Below are 15,180 nucleotides of genomic sequence, written 5' to 3' on the forward strand. Positions count from 1 at the left end.
AGAAAGGCCTCCCTTCCCTCTCTCTCCCTTCTTCTCCTCCCTCCCTCTTAAAAACTCCCTAAATTCTATCAGCATATCGATTGTGCTACCAGGGCTGGTAAAACCCTAGATCATTGTTATTCTATCTTCCGCGACGCATATAAGGCCCTCCCCCGCCCTCCTTTCGGAAAAGCTGACCACGACTCCATTTTGTTGCTTCCAGCCTACAATCAGAAACTAAAACAAGAAGTTCCCGCGCTCAGGTCTGTTCAACGCTGGTCCGACCAATCTGATTCCACGCTTCAAGACTGCTTCGATCACGTGGATTGGGATATGTTCCGCATTGCGTCCAACAACAACATTGACGAATATGCTGATTCGGTGAGCGAGTTCATTAGAAAGTGCATCAGTGACGTAATACCCACAGCAAAGGTTAAAACATTCCCAAACCAGAAACCGTGGATTGATGGCAGCATTCGCGCGAAACTGAAAGCGCGAACCACTGCTTTTAACCAGGGCAAGGTGACCGGAAACATGAGCGAATAAAAACAGTGTAGCTATTCCCTCCGCAAGGCAATCAAACAAGCTAAGTGCCAGTATAGAGACAAAGTAGAGTCGCAAGTCAACAGCTCAGACACAAGAGGTATGTGGCAGGGTCTACAGTCAATCACGGATTACAAAAAGAAAACCAGCCTCGTCGCGGACCAGGATGTCTTGCTCCCAGACAGACTAAATCACTTTTTTGCTCGCTTTGAGGACAATACAGTGCCACTGACACTGCCCGATACCAAAACCTGCGGGCTCTCCTTCACTGCAGCCGAGGTGAGTAAAACATTTAAACGTGTTAACCCTCGCGAGGCTGCAGGACTACCGCCCTGTAGCACTCACTTCCGTCATCATGAAGTGCTTTGAGAGACTAGTCAAGGACCATATCACCTCCACCCTACCTGACACCCTAGACCCACTCCAATTTGCTTACCGACCCAATAGGTCCACAGACGACGCAATCGCAACCACACTGCCCTAACCCATCTGGACAAGAGGAATACCTATGTGAGAATGCTGTTCATCGACTACAGCTCAGCATTTAACACCATAGTACCCTCCAAACTCGTCATCAAGCTCGAGACCCTGGGTCTAGAACCCGCCCTGTGCAACTGGGTACTGGATTTCCTGACGGGCCGCCCCCAGGTGGTGAGGGTAGGTAACAATATCTCCACCCCGCTGATCCTCAACACTGGGGCCCCACAAGGGTGGGTTCTGAGCCCTCTCCTGTACTCCCTGTTCACCCACGACTGCGTGGCCATGCACCCCTCCAATTCAATCATCAAGTTTGCGGACGACACTACAGTGGTAGGCTTGATTACCAACAACGACGAGACGGCCTACAGGGAGCAGGTGAGGGCCCTCGGAGTGTGGTGTCAGGAAAATAACCTCACACTCAACGTCAACAAAACAAAGGAGATGATTGTGGACTTCAGGAAACAGCAGAGGGAGCACCCTCCTATCCACATCGACGGGACAGTAGTGGAGAGGGTAGTAAGATTTAAGTTCCTCGGCGTACACATCACGGACAAACTGAATTGGTCCACCCACACAGACAGCGCTGTAAAGAAGGCGCAGCAGCGCCTCTTCAACCTCAGGAGGCTGAAGAAATTCGGCTTGTCACCAAAAGCACTCACAAACTTCTACAGATGCACAATCGAGAGCATCCTGTCGGGCTGTATCACCGCCTGGTACGGCAACTGCTCCGCCCACAACCGTAAGGCTCTCCAGAGGGTAGTGAGGTCTGCACAACGCATCACCGGGGGCAAACTACCTGCCCTCCAGGACACCTACACCACCCGATGTCACAGAAAGGCCATAAAGATCATCAAGGACAACAACCACCCGAGCCACTGCCTGTTCACCCCGCTATCATCCAGAAGGCGAGGTCAGTACAGGTGCATCAAAGCAGGGACCGAGAGACTGAAAAACAGCTTCTATCTCAAGGCCATCAGACAGTTAAACAGCCACCACTAACATTTAGTGGCTGCTGCCAATATATTGACTCAACTCCAGCCACTTTAATAATGGGAATTGATGGAAATTTATGTAAAATATATCACTAGCCACTTTAAACAATGCCAATTAATATAATGTTTACATACCCTACATTACTCATCTCATATGTATATGTATATATACTGTACTCTATATCATCTACTGCATCTTGCCATCTTTATGTAATACATGTATCACTAGCCACTTTAAACTATGCCACTTTATGTTTACATACCCTACAGTACTCATCTCATATGTATATACCGTACTCTATACCATCTACTGCATCTTGCCTATGCCGTTCTGTACCATCACTCATTCATATATCTTTATGTACATATTCTTTATCCCTTTACACTTGTGTGTATAAGGTAGTAGTTGTGGAATTGTTAGGTTAGATTACTCGTTGGTTATTACTGCATTGTCGGAACTAGAAGCACAAGCATTTCGCTACACTCACATTAACATCTGCTAACCATGTGTATGTGACAAATACATTTTGATTTGATTTGAAATACGATGACTATGATAACTCTTATTGAACAGAGAAAAATATTTTCCTCTCTCAATCCCACACGTTCCATAAACAAAGATAAAAGAGTACATATTGTTAAGCCCTGCCTAGCAATACATCTGGAAAGGAGAATAACTTTGGGTGAGCAACATTTTGCAATCACGGTCAGTTAGAGTTCTCTCTGTGGGAAACATAGCTCTGCTCTGCTCTGGATATCTCTTTATGAGGACTAATCTGAATGGCTGGCAAGAGATGGTGAAGTGCCAGAGGCATGATGAATCTGCTCTGATGGAGGGAACGGAGAGAGAGAGAGAGAGAGAGAGCAGTGAGAGCATAGAGAGAGAAAGATATAGAGAGCAGAGAGAGGGGGAGAGGTAAAGAGAGTGCAGAGAGAGAGAGAGAGAGAGATAAAGAGAGCAGAGAAAGAGAAAGAAAGAGAGAGCGAAAGAGAGTGAGTGAGAGTACCGCCTGCTTTCTCCCTCTACTCTCAGTGGGGGACTCAATTCTCTCCACAGCTAGTAGCCGGGCAACAGCGCCAGCGAACAATTTATTTACATGCCCTGTTATCCCGCGCCCAGCATCACACCTCTCTCTGACTGACTATACTGACTTAATCTGTTTCCACTAACTTACTGTGGGGTGATAGAATGACTGAGTGACTCATTGTGAGCTTACAGAACAGGGCCCTGGCAGCTGAGCGAAAATTGAGGAAAAATAAACTTCCAGAGGACCTATCATCCTTTCCTCTCTTCCTTTCTGTCACTACAACACCATGGTACTTGCCTAGGGAGCAGCAAGAGGAACTGCCCCTCCCTACCTTCAGGCTATGCTCAAACCCTTCACCACAACCCGAGCACTCCGTTCTGCCACCTCTGGTCTCTTGGCCCTCCCACCCTTAAGGGAGGTCAGCTTCCAGTCCAAGCTCTTCTCTATCCTGGCACACCAATGGTGGAACCATCTTCCCCCTGTGACTAGGACAAGCAGACTCCCTGCCCATCTTTGGAAAACATCTGAAACCCTACCTCTTCAAAGATGATTTGAAATAATCCCACAGCACCCCCCTCAGCTTCTCCTCTCCCTCTCTCTCTCTCTCTCTCTCTCTCTCTCTCTCTCTCTCTCTCTCTCTCTCTCTCTCTCTCTCCTCTCTCTCTCTCTCTCTCTCTCTCCTCTCTCTCTCTCTCTCTCTCTCTCTCTCTCTCTCTCTCTCTCTCTCTCTCTCTCTCTCTCTCCCCTCTCTCTCTCTCTCTCTCTCTCTCTCTCTCTCTTCTCTCTCTCTCTCTCTCTCTCTCTCTCTCTCTCTCTCTCTCTCTCTCTCTCTACTCTCTCTCTCCCTCTCTCCTCTCTCTCTCTCTCTCTCTCTCTCTCTCTCTCTCTCTCTCTCTCTCTCTCTCTCTCTCTCTATACAGAGTTTTAGTCTTGCTCCGTTCATTGAGCTGGTTTCGTAAGCAGCACTACTCTGAAAATAATCTGGTGATTGAAATAAACAATGTTTTAAATCACTTAATGTCCTCAATGAATGGGTTAAATAAGACTTCCAACTTACTGGGGAAATTTGGACATGAATTGGGCATCTACGGCCTCCTCCACTGTTTCCTCCAAGCAGAAAGGGTGTAGGGTTTTAATTTCCCTACAAAGATAGATACAGTAGGGCTGATCAGTTTAAAACATTCAGTCAATGAGCCGGTGGATAAATAGCATGTGTAAACTGTACAGTAACAATGACTTCCAAGGAAGGATCTGTAAATACAATGCATATATTAATAATAATATTTAAGTACATATTAGTTAAACGTAAAAGTTAAACATATTGCATGGAGCCTTTCAGTGTATGTATTGCTGACCTTAAAGTTGCACTATGCAGACATCCCTCTGCCATTTCCTGGTTGCTAAAATTATAATAGTTTGCCTAATTTCAGTTTGTGTGACAAAACAAGCAATGTAATAGTGTAGAGAATCATTGTACCATCTAAACTGCTGTGAAATATATTTTCCATAACCAAAAATATTGTATTTTCATCTGTTAATTTGTACTTTTATTTCACCTTTATTTAACCAGGTAGGCTAGTTGAGAACAAGTTCTCATTTACAACTGCGACCTGGCCAAGATAAAGCAAAGCAGTGCAACACAAACAACAACACAGTTACACATGTGATAAACAAACATACAGTCAATAACACAATATATATATATATATATATACAGTGTGTGCAAATGAGGTAAGATAAGGGAAGTAAGACAATAAATAGGCCATAGTGGCGAAATAATTACAATTTAGCAATTAACACTGGAGTGATAGATGTGCAGAAGTTGATGTGCAAGTAGAGATACTGGGGTGCAAAGGAGAGAAAAAATAAGTAACAGTATGGGGATGGGGTAGTTGGATGGTCTATTTACAGATGGGCTATGTACAGTTGCAGTGATCTGTGAGCTGATCTGACAGCTGGAACTTAAAGTTAGTGAGGGAGATATGGGTCTCCAGCTTCAGTGATTTTTACAATCTGTTTGAAGCTGGTGTACAAAACCGAAAGTAAAAGATGCAAAAACGTCTTCTAACATATCTACTGCATCTTAGACTTGCGTTCAATAAGAATGAGAGACCTATAACTGGCATTTCTATGTGAATTTGGTCGGATCCCCCTAAAAGTTACATAATGCAGCTTTTGCCATCTCATTCTGTTCCAGTCAAACTGCTCAAAAACATCACACATTATAGCCTCACGTTGACACCCAGGTACAATTAAAAAAGAATGGAATAAAGCCCGTTCAGTTCCTCTCTGGACAACTCAAGGTTTGCCTCCCTCTCTCTACCTCTCCTGAAGACATCTCGGGGTTAGGAATACAGGACTGAACCCTATGTTTCAGTAACAGAGTGTGTGTACAGGTGTGTGTGTGTGTGTGTGACGGTGTGTTGGTGTGATGAGAGCACCACAGACAGCCCTACAGTATACATTTACTTTGCCTTTCAGAATAATCAACAGCTCAACTATATCAACTGCCGTGCTATTCTGTACGTATTTCTACACATCTTAATGTTCACCCCCTCTTCTACCCTTCTTTACATTCCAATACTTTTTTTTAACCTTTTTTAATAAAAATATGAACAAAGATTTTCCTTCCTTTAATTTGGTGAATATTTTTGTATGCGTTTCTAAATGAAGTCAAACTTAATTTTCAACCAGACAGCTTATCAAATGTTCTTTGCAAAGCAGGCCATAAATATGAATGAGTCCTCCGCTCAGACGTGAAAGGGCCGGCTGTGCATCGTATTTCTCCGCTAAGAAAGGGGGTTTATCACAAATAAAAACACTGAGTCATTTTTCACAGAAATAATTGCCCTGCATAGGGTGTTATTTCCTGTGTAATGATTGGCTAATGTTGGCAACTAGACAGTGAAAGGAAAGCTGAGTGGGCTGGGATTGGCTGGGCTCGGAGCGGAAGAGGGAGGGATTGGCTAAGAGGGGCTGGGACGAGAGGCTGGGCTGGGTAGGGGGGAAGGGTGGGATGAGCTTTGATGGGCTGGGTTTGGCTGCGTTGGGGTTGGCTGGGAAGGGCTGAGAGGTGCTGGGAGGGTCTGGGAAGGGCTGAGAGGTGCTGGGAAGGGCTGAGAGGGGCTGGTGTAACCGATGTGAAATGGCTAGCTAGTTAGTGGTGGTGCGCGCTAATAGCGTTTCAATCGGTGACGTCACTCGCTTTGAGACCTTGAAGTAGTGGTTCCCCTTGCTCTGCAGGGGACGCGGCTTTTGTGGAGCGATGGGTAACGATGCTACGTGGGTGACTGTTGTTGATGTGTGCAGAGGGTCCCTGGTTCGAGCCCGGGTATGGGCGAGGAGACGGACGTAAAAGTTAAACTGTTACATTGATGCTGTTGACCCGGATCACTGGTTGCTGCGGAAAAGGAGGAGGTCAAAAGGGGGGTGAATGTAACCGATGTGAAATGGCTAGCTAGTTAGCGGTGGTGCGTGCTAATAGCGTTTCAATCGGTGACGTCACTCGAAGTAGTGGTTCCCCTTGCTCTGCCACGGCTTTTGTGGAGCGATGGGTAACGATGCTTCGTGGGTGACTGTTGTTGATGTGTGCAGAGGGTCCCTGGTTCGAGCCCGGGTATGGGCGAGGGGACGGACGTAAAAGTTAAACTGTTACACTGGGATGGACTGGAGTGAGATGGGCTGGGGTTGACTGTGATGGGCTGGGCTGGGTTGCCTCCGCACACATCAGAGGGGTAACCTCAAAACTAACTGTGGCCACTCAGCTGGAAGGCTTTAAAGTAGAAAAACACTGCAAGCCATTATCCACCACAGTTCTCTTACTGTGTCTGGGGCCTGATCTGGCCTGGTCTGGTCTGGTCTGGCCTGGTCTGGTCTGGCCACTATGTTACTGTAAGGTGAAAGTCAAAGAGCAGTTATGCTTGTGGTACGGAAAACATGGCCCTCGACATCCCTAGCTCGAGGAGCCATGGGGTTTCTGAACTCAAATTAGTAAAGACGTCAAACACGGCAGGGTCTACTGTTTAGACGAGCACATTAAGAGGGGTGTTCAGCAAGCCGCTGATCAGCCATTTCAATCACAACACAGCAGCAAGCCTCCTTTCAGAAGGAGACCCTGAACTAATATCATACTGACTGCTACATATTTACAGCTATCCAATGGCTGTCTATGGCTGAATGACTGAATATTACAGTACTGTTTGTAGTGACTGTAAATCTATGTCCACATATTTTCCAATATGACTGAATTTTTACAGAACTTCTCAGCTCTCCTCTGTGAGGTGTTGCACGCCTGGGGAGGACCAGATAGTTGTTTTCCTGGAGGATCACAGTAAATACTGCATCTCCCATAGGGACCCAGTACAGTATAACACTAGGGCTACGTCCCAAATGGCAGCCTATTCCCTACATAGTGCACTACTTTTGACCAGAGCTCTATAGGCCCTGGTCAAAAAAAGCACACTATAAAAAAAATAGGGTGCCATTTGGGACGATATCTTAGACTAGGCCTTTTCAGGAACATTGGGAGCTATAAGCTCTCTGCTCAGGTAGACTCAGTCAATTCATCACAGGCTTCATAAACAACAGGTTCAGACTAACAGTGAACTCATCACTTACTGTCCCTTTAATATATGTACTGTGTACATATATGACAGTACATATTTAAATATATGTACTGTGTATATATGGCTGTGGTCCATTCTGTTCTTCTCTCCTTATAGGCTTTAAGAGATTTTCACGTTGTTTCTCCACAGCGACCCTTACTGGGAGAGGCCTGCTAATGCCAGCTCCTGTTCAGCCTCTAGGCCCAAGACACTCCACCTTGGAGGAGGGCAACAACATACCTCATCGCCATGGTAATCCCCCCCCCCCCCCTTACCTTCTCTGTCTTCCCTTCTCTGTCTTCCCTTCTTCCTTCTGGTCAGGGGCAGACCAGGCCACAGCTCAGATGCTGTACATACTGTTACTAGTACCAGCTACCTCCCTCTCTTGTCTGGTTAGAGAGACAACATGGTTAAGGATGCCAGCTTGTGTAAAAATCAACTTAACTCCACTTTACTGGCTGGAGCAGTAGAGGAAATGAACCAGTAATGAGTTGATGTGCAGGGTATGAGGTAATCGAGGTGGATATGTACAGTACATATAACTAGGAATTAAGTGACAGTAGCAGCAGTTTATGTGATGAGACAAAAAAGTTAGTGCAAAAAGGGTCAATGCAATCCGGGTAGCTATTTGGTTAACTATTAAGTAGTCTTATGGCTTAGGGGTAGAAGCTGTTCAGGGTCCTATTGGTTCCAGACTTGGTGCATCGGTACCGCTTGCCATGGGGTAGCAGAGAGAACAGTCCATGACTTGGTTGGCTGGAGTCTTTGACCATTTTTAGGGCCTTCCTCTGACACCACCTGGTATAGAGGTCCTGGATGGCAGGGAGCTCGGTCACAGTGATGTACTGTACGCACTACCCTCTGTAGCGCCTTGCGGTCAGATACCAAGCAGTTGCCATACCAAGTGGTGATGCAGCCAGCCAAGATGCTCTCAATGGTGCAGCTGTAGAACCTTTTAAGGATCTGAGGGTCCATGCCAAATCTTTTCAGCCTCCTGAGGGATAACAAGCCTTGTCGTGCCCTCTTCACGACTGTGTGGACCATGATAGTGATGTGGACAATGAGGAACATGAAGCTCTTGACCCGCTCCACTACAGCCCTGTCGATGTGAATGGGGGCGACCTCAACCCTCACGTTTCATGTAAGTCCACGATCAGTTGCTTTGTCTTGTTGACGTTGAGGGAGAGGCTGATGTTCTGGTACCACACTGGCAGGTCTCTGACCTCCTCCCTATAGGCTATCTCATCGCCATCTGTGATCAGGCCTACTACCGTCGTATCGTTGGCAAACATAATGATGGGGTTGGAGTCGTGCGCGTCCATGTAGTCGAGGGTGAACAGGGAGTACAGGAGGGGACTAAGCACATGTAACAGTTGTAACTTTACGTCGTCCCCTCGCCCCGACCCGGGCGAGAACCAGGGACCTTCTGCACACATCAACAACGGTCGCCCACGAAGCATCGTTACCCATCGCTCCACAAAGGCCGCGGCCCTTGCAAAGCAAGGGGCAACCCTACTTAAAGTCTCAGAGCAAGTGACGTAACTGATTGAAATGCTACTAGCGCGTACCCGCTAACTAGCTAGCCATTTCACATCCGTTACACACACACCCCTGAGGGACCCCGTGTTGAGGGTCAGCGTGGCGGGTGCGTTGTTGCCTACCCTCACCTCCTGGGGGCGGCATATCAGGAAGTCCAGGATCCAGTTGCAGAGGGAGGGTTCAGTCCCAGGGTCCTTAGCTTAGTGTTGAGCTTGGAGGGCACTATGGTATTGAACACTGAGCTATAGTCAATGAACAGCATTCTCCCATATGTTTTCCTCTTGTCCAGAAGGGAAAGGGTAGTGTGGAGTGCAATAGAGAGAGTCTGGAGAGTCCAAACGTATTAGAGCATTAGTCAACACTGTTGTTCCTCCTAAAACAGTGGCACAGGAGAAACACAACACACAGTCCCGACTACATGATCTGGACTCACTTAGCTGAGAGCCTAACTACAACACACACACACACACACACACACACACACACACACACACACACACACACACACACACACACACACACACACACACACACACACACACACACACACACACACACACACACACACACACTAGTGCGCTACTAAATACTTACTGGAATAATAACAGAGGAGGGATAAAGGAAATAGCAAGAGAACAAAAAGGAGAGAGGAGAGAGGAGAGAGAAGAGAGAAGAGAGAAGAGAGGAGAGAGAGGAGAGAGATGAGAGATGAGAGAGGGGAGAGAAAAGAGGAGAGAGAAAAGAGGAGAGAGAAAAGATGAGAGAGAGGAGAGGAGAGAGAAGAGAGGAGAGAGAAGAGAGGAGAGAGAAAAGAGGAGAGAGAAAAGAGGAGAGAGAAAAGAGGAGAGAGAGGAGAGGACATAAAAGATAGAAGAGGAGAGATAAAAGAGAGAGAAGAGAGAGGAGAGGAGAGGAGAGGAGAGGAGAGGAGAGGAGAGGAGAGGAGAGGAGAGGAGAGAAGAGAGAGGACATGAAAGAGAGAAGGGAGGAGAGAGGAGAGAGAAGAGAAAGGAGAGAGGAGAGAAGAGAAAGGAGAGAAGACAGGAGAGGAGACAGGAGAAAGGAGAGAGGAGACAGGAGAGAGACAAGATAATCATGAAAGTAAATGATGGAAAGGCAACACAGAAAGGACCAAGCCCATATTTTGACAAATAATGGTAGGAAAGAAGGAAATCAAAGTTTTGCTCTAATCACAATTAGTCTGAGTGTGGCCTTTTGTGACCATTTTGAGTTCAGTCTGTTGAATTGCCAATTTGTCCTTGATTTCAGATGGGGATCAGGAGTTGTGTGTGTTCGGCTGCTGCAGTGAGCAACAACCACATCCAGACAAAGTGCACGTCCCAAATGGAACCCTATTCCCTATATAGTGCACTACTTTTGACCATAGCCCTATGGGCCCGAGTCAAAAGTAGTGCACTCAATAGGGAACAGGATGACATTTGGGACACAAACAAAGTATCAAGTGATGGGCCCCAAAGCGTCCAAATCAGATGATTACAACGTGTGGCACCCAGAGGCCTCTCAGCAGAACCTTCATCACGCCTCCTGACCCCTATGATTTTCATTAGAGATATCCAGTTTGAAATAACAAGTGGAAGTAGGGTACACACACTGCTCTGTCGGTGCTTGTTTAATTTCCTGTTGGTTTGAAAGGTTCCTGAGGAAACAAGAGGTGTGATAAGTAGACAAGCTACCTCAGCAGACAGCTATCTGGTGACCTGGTCACTCTGGCTTCGTCCCAGATGGCACCCTATACCCTATATAATGCACTACTTTTGACCAGGGCCCATATAATGCCCATAGGGCACTGGTAAAAAGTAGTGCACTATATAGAGGATAACTCATATTGTTTAAATGATGGCCAACATAGATTACTCCACCACCACTGTATATGGCAACATATATTTTCCACAGCTGTCATCACAAAGCACCTTTATTTGAGTCCCTCTCTCAGAAAGAGTAATATGCTACAGAAGCAAATCCTGGATTCCTAAGATATGGTTGAAGGGGAGGAAAAACTGAAAAGGTGATACGATGGTGTCATTTTCCAAAATGAGTTTATGTTCTGATGCAAATCCTCTCCTTCAACCATAAATAAAGGGTATATGAAACATGACTGCTGCAGCTAGAGTGAGTTTTCCATGAGTGTACACTTACAGCAGGGCACGGTTTCCAGCTGTGTGTCCCAAATGGCAGCCTATTCCCTGTAGTGTACTACTTCTGGCCATGGTCAAAAGTAGTACAATATATAGGAATAGCCTAGGTTGCCATTTGGGACACAGCCCTTGATTTCAGATTTTCCAGACCTGGTTGGAGGTATTTATCTGCCCAGTAAACCTGCTCATGAAATATATTTGAATAACCAATTCTGCACTTAAGCTGCAATTAATTTACAAAACAATGTTTTATCTTACTGTACTTATAGTGTTTATAAATAAGGTGCTAAAAGCAACTATATTGCAAAAATATGAATAAGTTAGTGTAACATGTATTGGGGTTAAAGCTAACTAAACTATGACAGTTCACAGCATGGTACAGTAAGTACTATCCTGTACATGTAACATGTGACATGGTGGAATTGGTTATCAATATTTAAACAACTGAGTACAACGCTGACATGGCCATGTTCAATATTCAACGACCCCAGAGCCCTCAGCCCTCTTCCCTTCCTTCATCATGCTGAGTGGTCATTTCCACTCCAGCCAAAACAATGAAGAGAGTTAAGCCTCCTGGAACTTCAGAGAAACCCCTCATTACCACATCCAAATTGTTCTTTGGGCATGAAACGGACAAATGTATTAAACTCTCTCTCTGTGGCTGAGAGGAGGGAAATGAGCAGCAGTTAAAATGTAAATGTGCTGTAATTCACATACTAATTAGCTGCAAAGCAATAGAATCCTTGCTAGCATGTTAAATCTGCTATATGACAGTATCATTTCAGTCCTTAAAAGTATTATGCAAAGTAGCACTCTTCCCTGCTCAACAAGACGGAGAAAGGAGACCGATAATTTATACACAAAGCACCTTTCAGGAGATATCTGTCACCTCAGCCATGGAGTTTTATGTTTATAGCTATACCTGTTTTATAGCTATACCTTGTTTACATGGTCTCTACAGGTCCACAAGCATTTCAACTAGAACGCTTCATTTCCAGAAACACACACTGTTCATTTAATGTTACAATTCCCCCACGACTGCGGCAAGATGGGAAAATGGAAAAGGTCATATTTACACGGTACAGCACATTTTAATCTTCTGTTTTTAAAACATACTTTCCATTCTACAGCATAAACAGGATTGTTCTGTGTTCAGTTCAAATCTATATTTAGAAACGGTGACTATGCAGAGAGAAAAGTGCTTGAAATGTTTAGGGGGCTGAAAACTCTTTCCTTTGAAAGGAGAGTGAGTGATTTGAATCTTTGCGAGAAGTCTAGATTCTAGAGTCTAAATTGGGCCTCTATATACTGAGCGTGTAAAACATTAGCAATACCTTCCTAATATTGAGTTGCGCCACCTTTTGCCCTCAGAACAGCCTCAATATGTCAGGGCATGGACTGCAAGGTGTCGAGAGAATTCCACAGTGATGGCCCATGTTGTCTCCAATGCTTCCCACAGTTGTGTGTCAAGTAGGCTGGATGTCCTTTGGGTGGTGGACCATCCTTGATACACACAGGAAACTGCAGGCTGTGAAAAACCCAGCAGCGTTGCAGTTCTTGACAAACTCAAACCAATGCACATGGCACCTACAACCAAAACCAAGCAAAAAGGCACTTCAATATTTTGTCTTGCCTATTCAGCCTCTGAATGGCACACACACACCGCGCCTTATCTCAGCTCACTGGTCACCTAGCAGCACCCATCCGTAGCACGCGCTCCAGCAGGTATATCTCACTGGTCACCCCCAAAGCCAATTCTTCCTTTGGCCGCCTTTCCTTCCAGTTCTCTGCTGCCAATGACTGGAACGAACTGCAAAAATCACTGAAGCTGGAGACTCTTACCTCCCTCACTAGCTTTAAGCAACAGCTGTCAGAGCAGCTGACAGATCACTGCACCTGTACATAGCTCATCTGTAACCAGCCCATCTATCTATCTACCTCATCCCCATACTGTATTTATTTATCTTGCTCCTTTGCACCCCAGTATCTCTACTTACACATGCATCTTCTGCACATCTACCATTCCAGTGTTTAATTGCTATATTGTAATTACTTTGCCACCATGGCCTATTTATTGCCTTAACTCCCTTATCTTACCTCATTTGCACTCACTGTATATAGAGGTTTTGTTTTCTTTTGTTCTACTGTATTATTGACTATGTTTTGTTTATTCCATGTGTAACTCTGTGTTGTTGTATGTGTCGAACTGCTTTGCTTTATCTTGGCCAGGTCGCAGTTGTAAATGAGAACTTGTTCTCAACTAGCTTACCTGGCTAAATAAAGGTGAAATAATAATACAAAATTTAAAAACATACTCAATCCATGTCTCAATTTTCTCAAGGCTTGTAAAATCCTTCTTTAACCGGTCTTCTCCCCTTCATCTACACTGATTGAAGTGGATTTAACAGGTGACATCAATACAGGATTAAGCTTTCACCTGTATTCACCTGTTCAGTTAAATAAAGGTTAAATACATTAAATCAGCCTTTGTTTTCAGCTGTTTGATGCTGCTAGCTATTGCACTCTGGGCCAGAGTCAAAATGCATTACCGGGCCCTGTTTTGTTTGTTCCTGTTTGCTGTGTGTTGCTTTATCCCTTATTTTAAAATAATCATCAAGATTGATATAATTTGTTTCAAGTAAGTCAAATCTATACTAAGAAAATGAGAAGTTATGGTTGGAGGCACAGTAGTAAATTGTAAACATTTTGCAGGTTATCTAAATGCAAACTAGAAGCAACTTATCATGAGAATGGATTTCTCCACCATCTGGTCCAATAACAGGGGATTTGTCTAGTGGCAAGCAAAGAATAGAATGATGGGAAAAAGATTAGCAGGCAAGTCCTACAGTTGGATAAAATGTCTTTCAAACAAGAACAGATGACGCCTTAACAATTACACCTGTCAAAAACTCCAGAAAGCAATCCATCTCTGGCAGCTCAGCTGAAAAGCATGGCTGGGCTGCTTCATAGCTAAAACATTTTTTAACAATTGCCAGCACAACATTTTGATACATGACAAGCCCAGGAAGTCACATTTCACTTTCATGTGTAACTAGAACCAACTCAGGCCTCTGCTATTCACTAATAAGTACAACACATACAGCATGTCCAAGTGGAGAGGAGGAAGATAGGAGGAGCTGTGTGTGTGTGTGTGTGTGTGTGTGTGTGTGTGTGTGTGTGTGTGTGTGTGTGTGTGCGTGCGTGCGTGCGTGCGTGCGTGCGTGCGTGCGTGCGTGTGTAATTGTGTGTGTGTGTGTAATTGTGTGTGTAATTATGTGTGTGTGTGTGTGTGTGTGTGTGTGTGTGTGTGTGTGCGTGCGTGCGTGCGTGCGTGCGTGCGTGCGTGCGTGCGTGCGTGTGTAATTGTGTGTGTGTGTGTAATTGTGTGTGTAATTATGTGTGTGTGTGTGTGTGTAATTGTGTGTGTGTGTGTGTGTGTAATTGTGTGTTTATGGCCGCTTGTTGCGACAAGGTGACAAAGCAGATAGTTTACTGGCCTTGGATGTGTTTTGAGTAGGACCAAAGCCAAGTTGCTTTGCCTGCGCCTCTGTGTGTGTGTGTGTGTGTGTGTGTGTGTGTGTGTGTGTGTGTGTGTGTGTGTGTGTGTGTGTGTGTGTGTGTGTGTGTGTGTGTGTGTGTGTGTGTGTGTGTGTGTGTGTGTGTGTGTGTGTGTGTGTGTGTGTGCGTATGTGTGTGTGTCTGTTGTGTGTGCGTGCGTGCGTGCGTGTGTGTGTGTGTGTGTTGTGCGTGCGTGCATGTGTGTGCTGTGTGTGTGTTGTGTGTGCGTATGTGCGTATGTGTGTGTGTGTGTGTGTGTGTGTGGTGTATGTGTGTGTGTGTGGTGTGTGCGTGCGTATGT

At 45.3% G+C, this 15,180-nt stretch overlaps 1 protein-coding gene across 7 annotated transcripts in view; it reads right to left on the minus strand.

Annotated features, from left to right (window-relative positions):
* LOC129812782 (neuronal PAS domain-containing protein 3-like) overlaps positions 1–15,180 on the minus strand; it is a 366,359-nt gene that overhangs the window by 244,409 nt on the left and 106,770 nt on the right. For 3 of the 7 annotated variants that reach the window (XM_055864647.1, XM_055864644.1, XM_055864645.1), the window contains exon 2: positions 4,080–4,163. The exons of the other annotated variants lie outside the window; for them this stretch is intronic. In XM_055864647.1, the coding sequence (XP_055720622.1) occupies positions 4,080–4,163 (84 nt within the window). The remainder of the gene's footprint in view (positions 1–4,079; positions 4,164–15,180) is intronic. 7 annotated transcript variants of the gene reach the window in all.

The sequence above is a fragment of the Salvelinus fontinalis genome, chromosome 16 (assembly GCF_029448725.1).
Source record: "Salvelinus fontinalis isolate EN_2023a chromosome 16, ASM2944872v1, whole genome shotgun sequence".
Lineage (NCBI taxonomy): Eukaryota > Metazoa > Chordata > Actinopteri > Salmoniformes > Salmonidae > Salvelinus > Salvelinus fontinalis.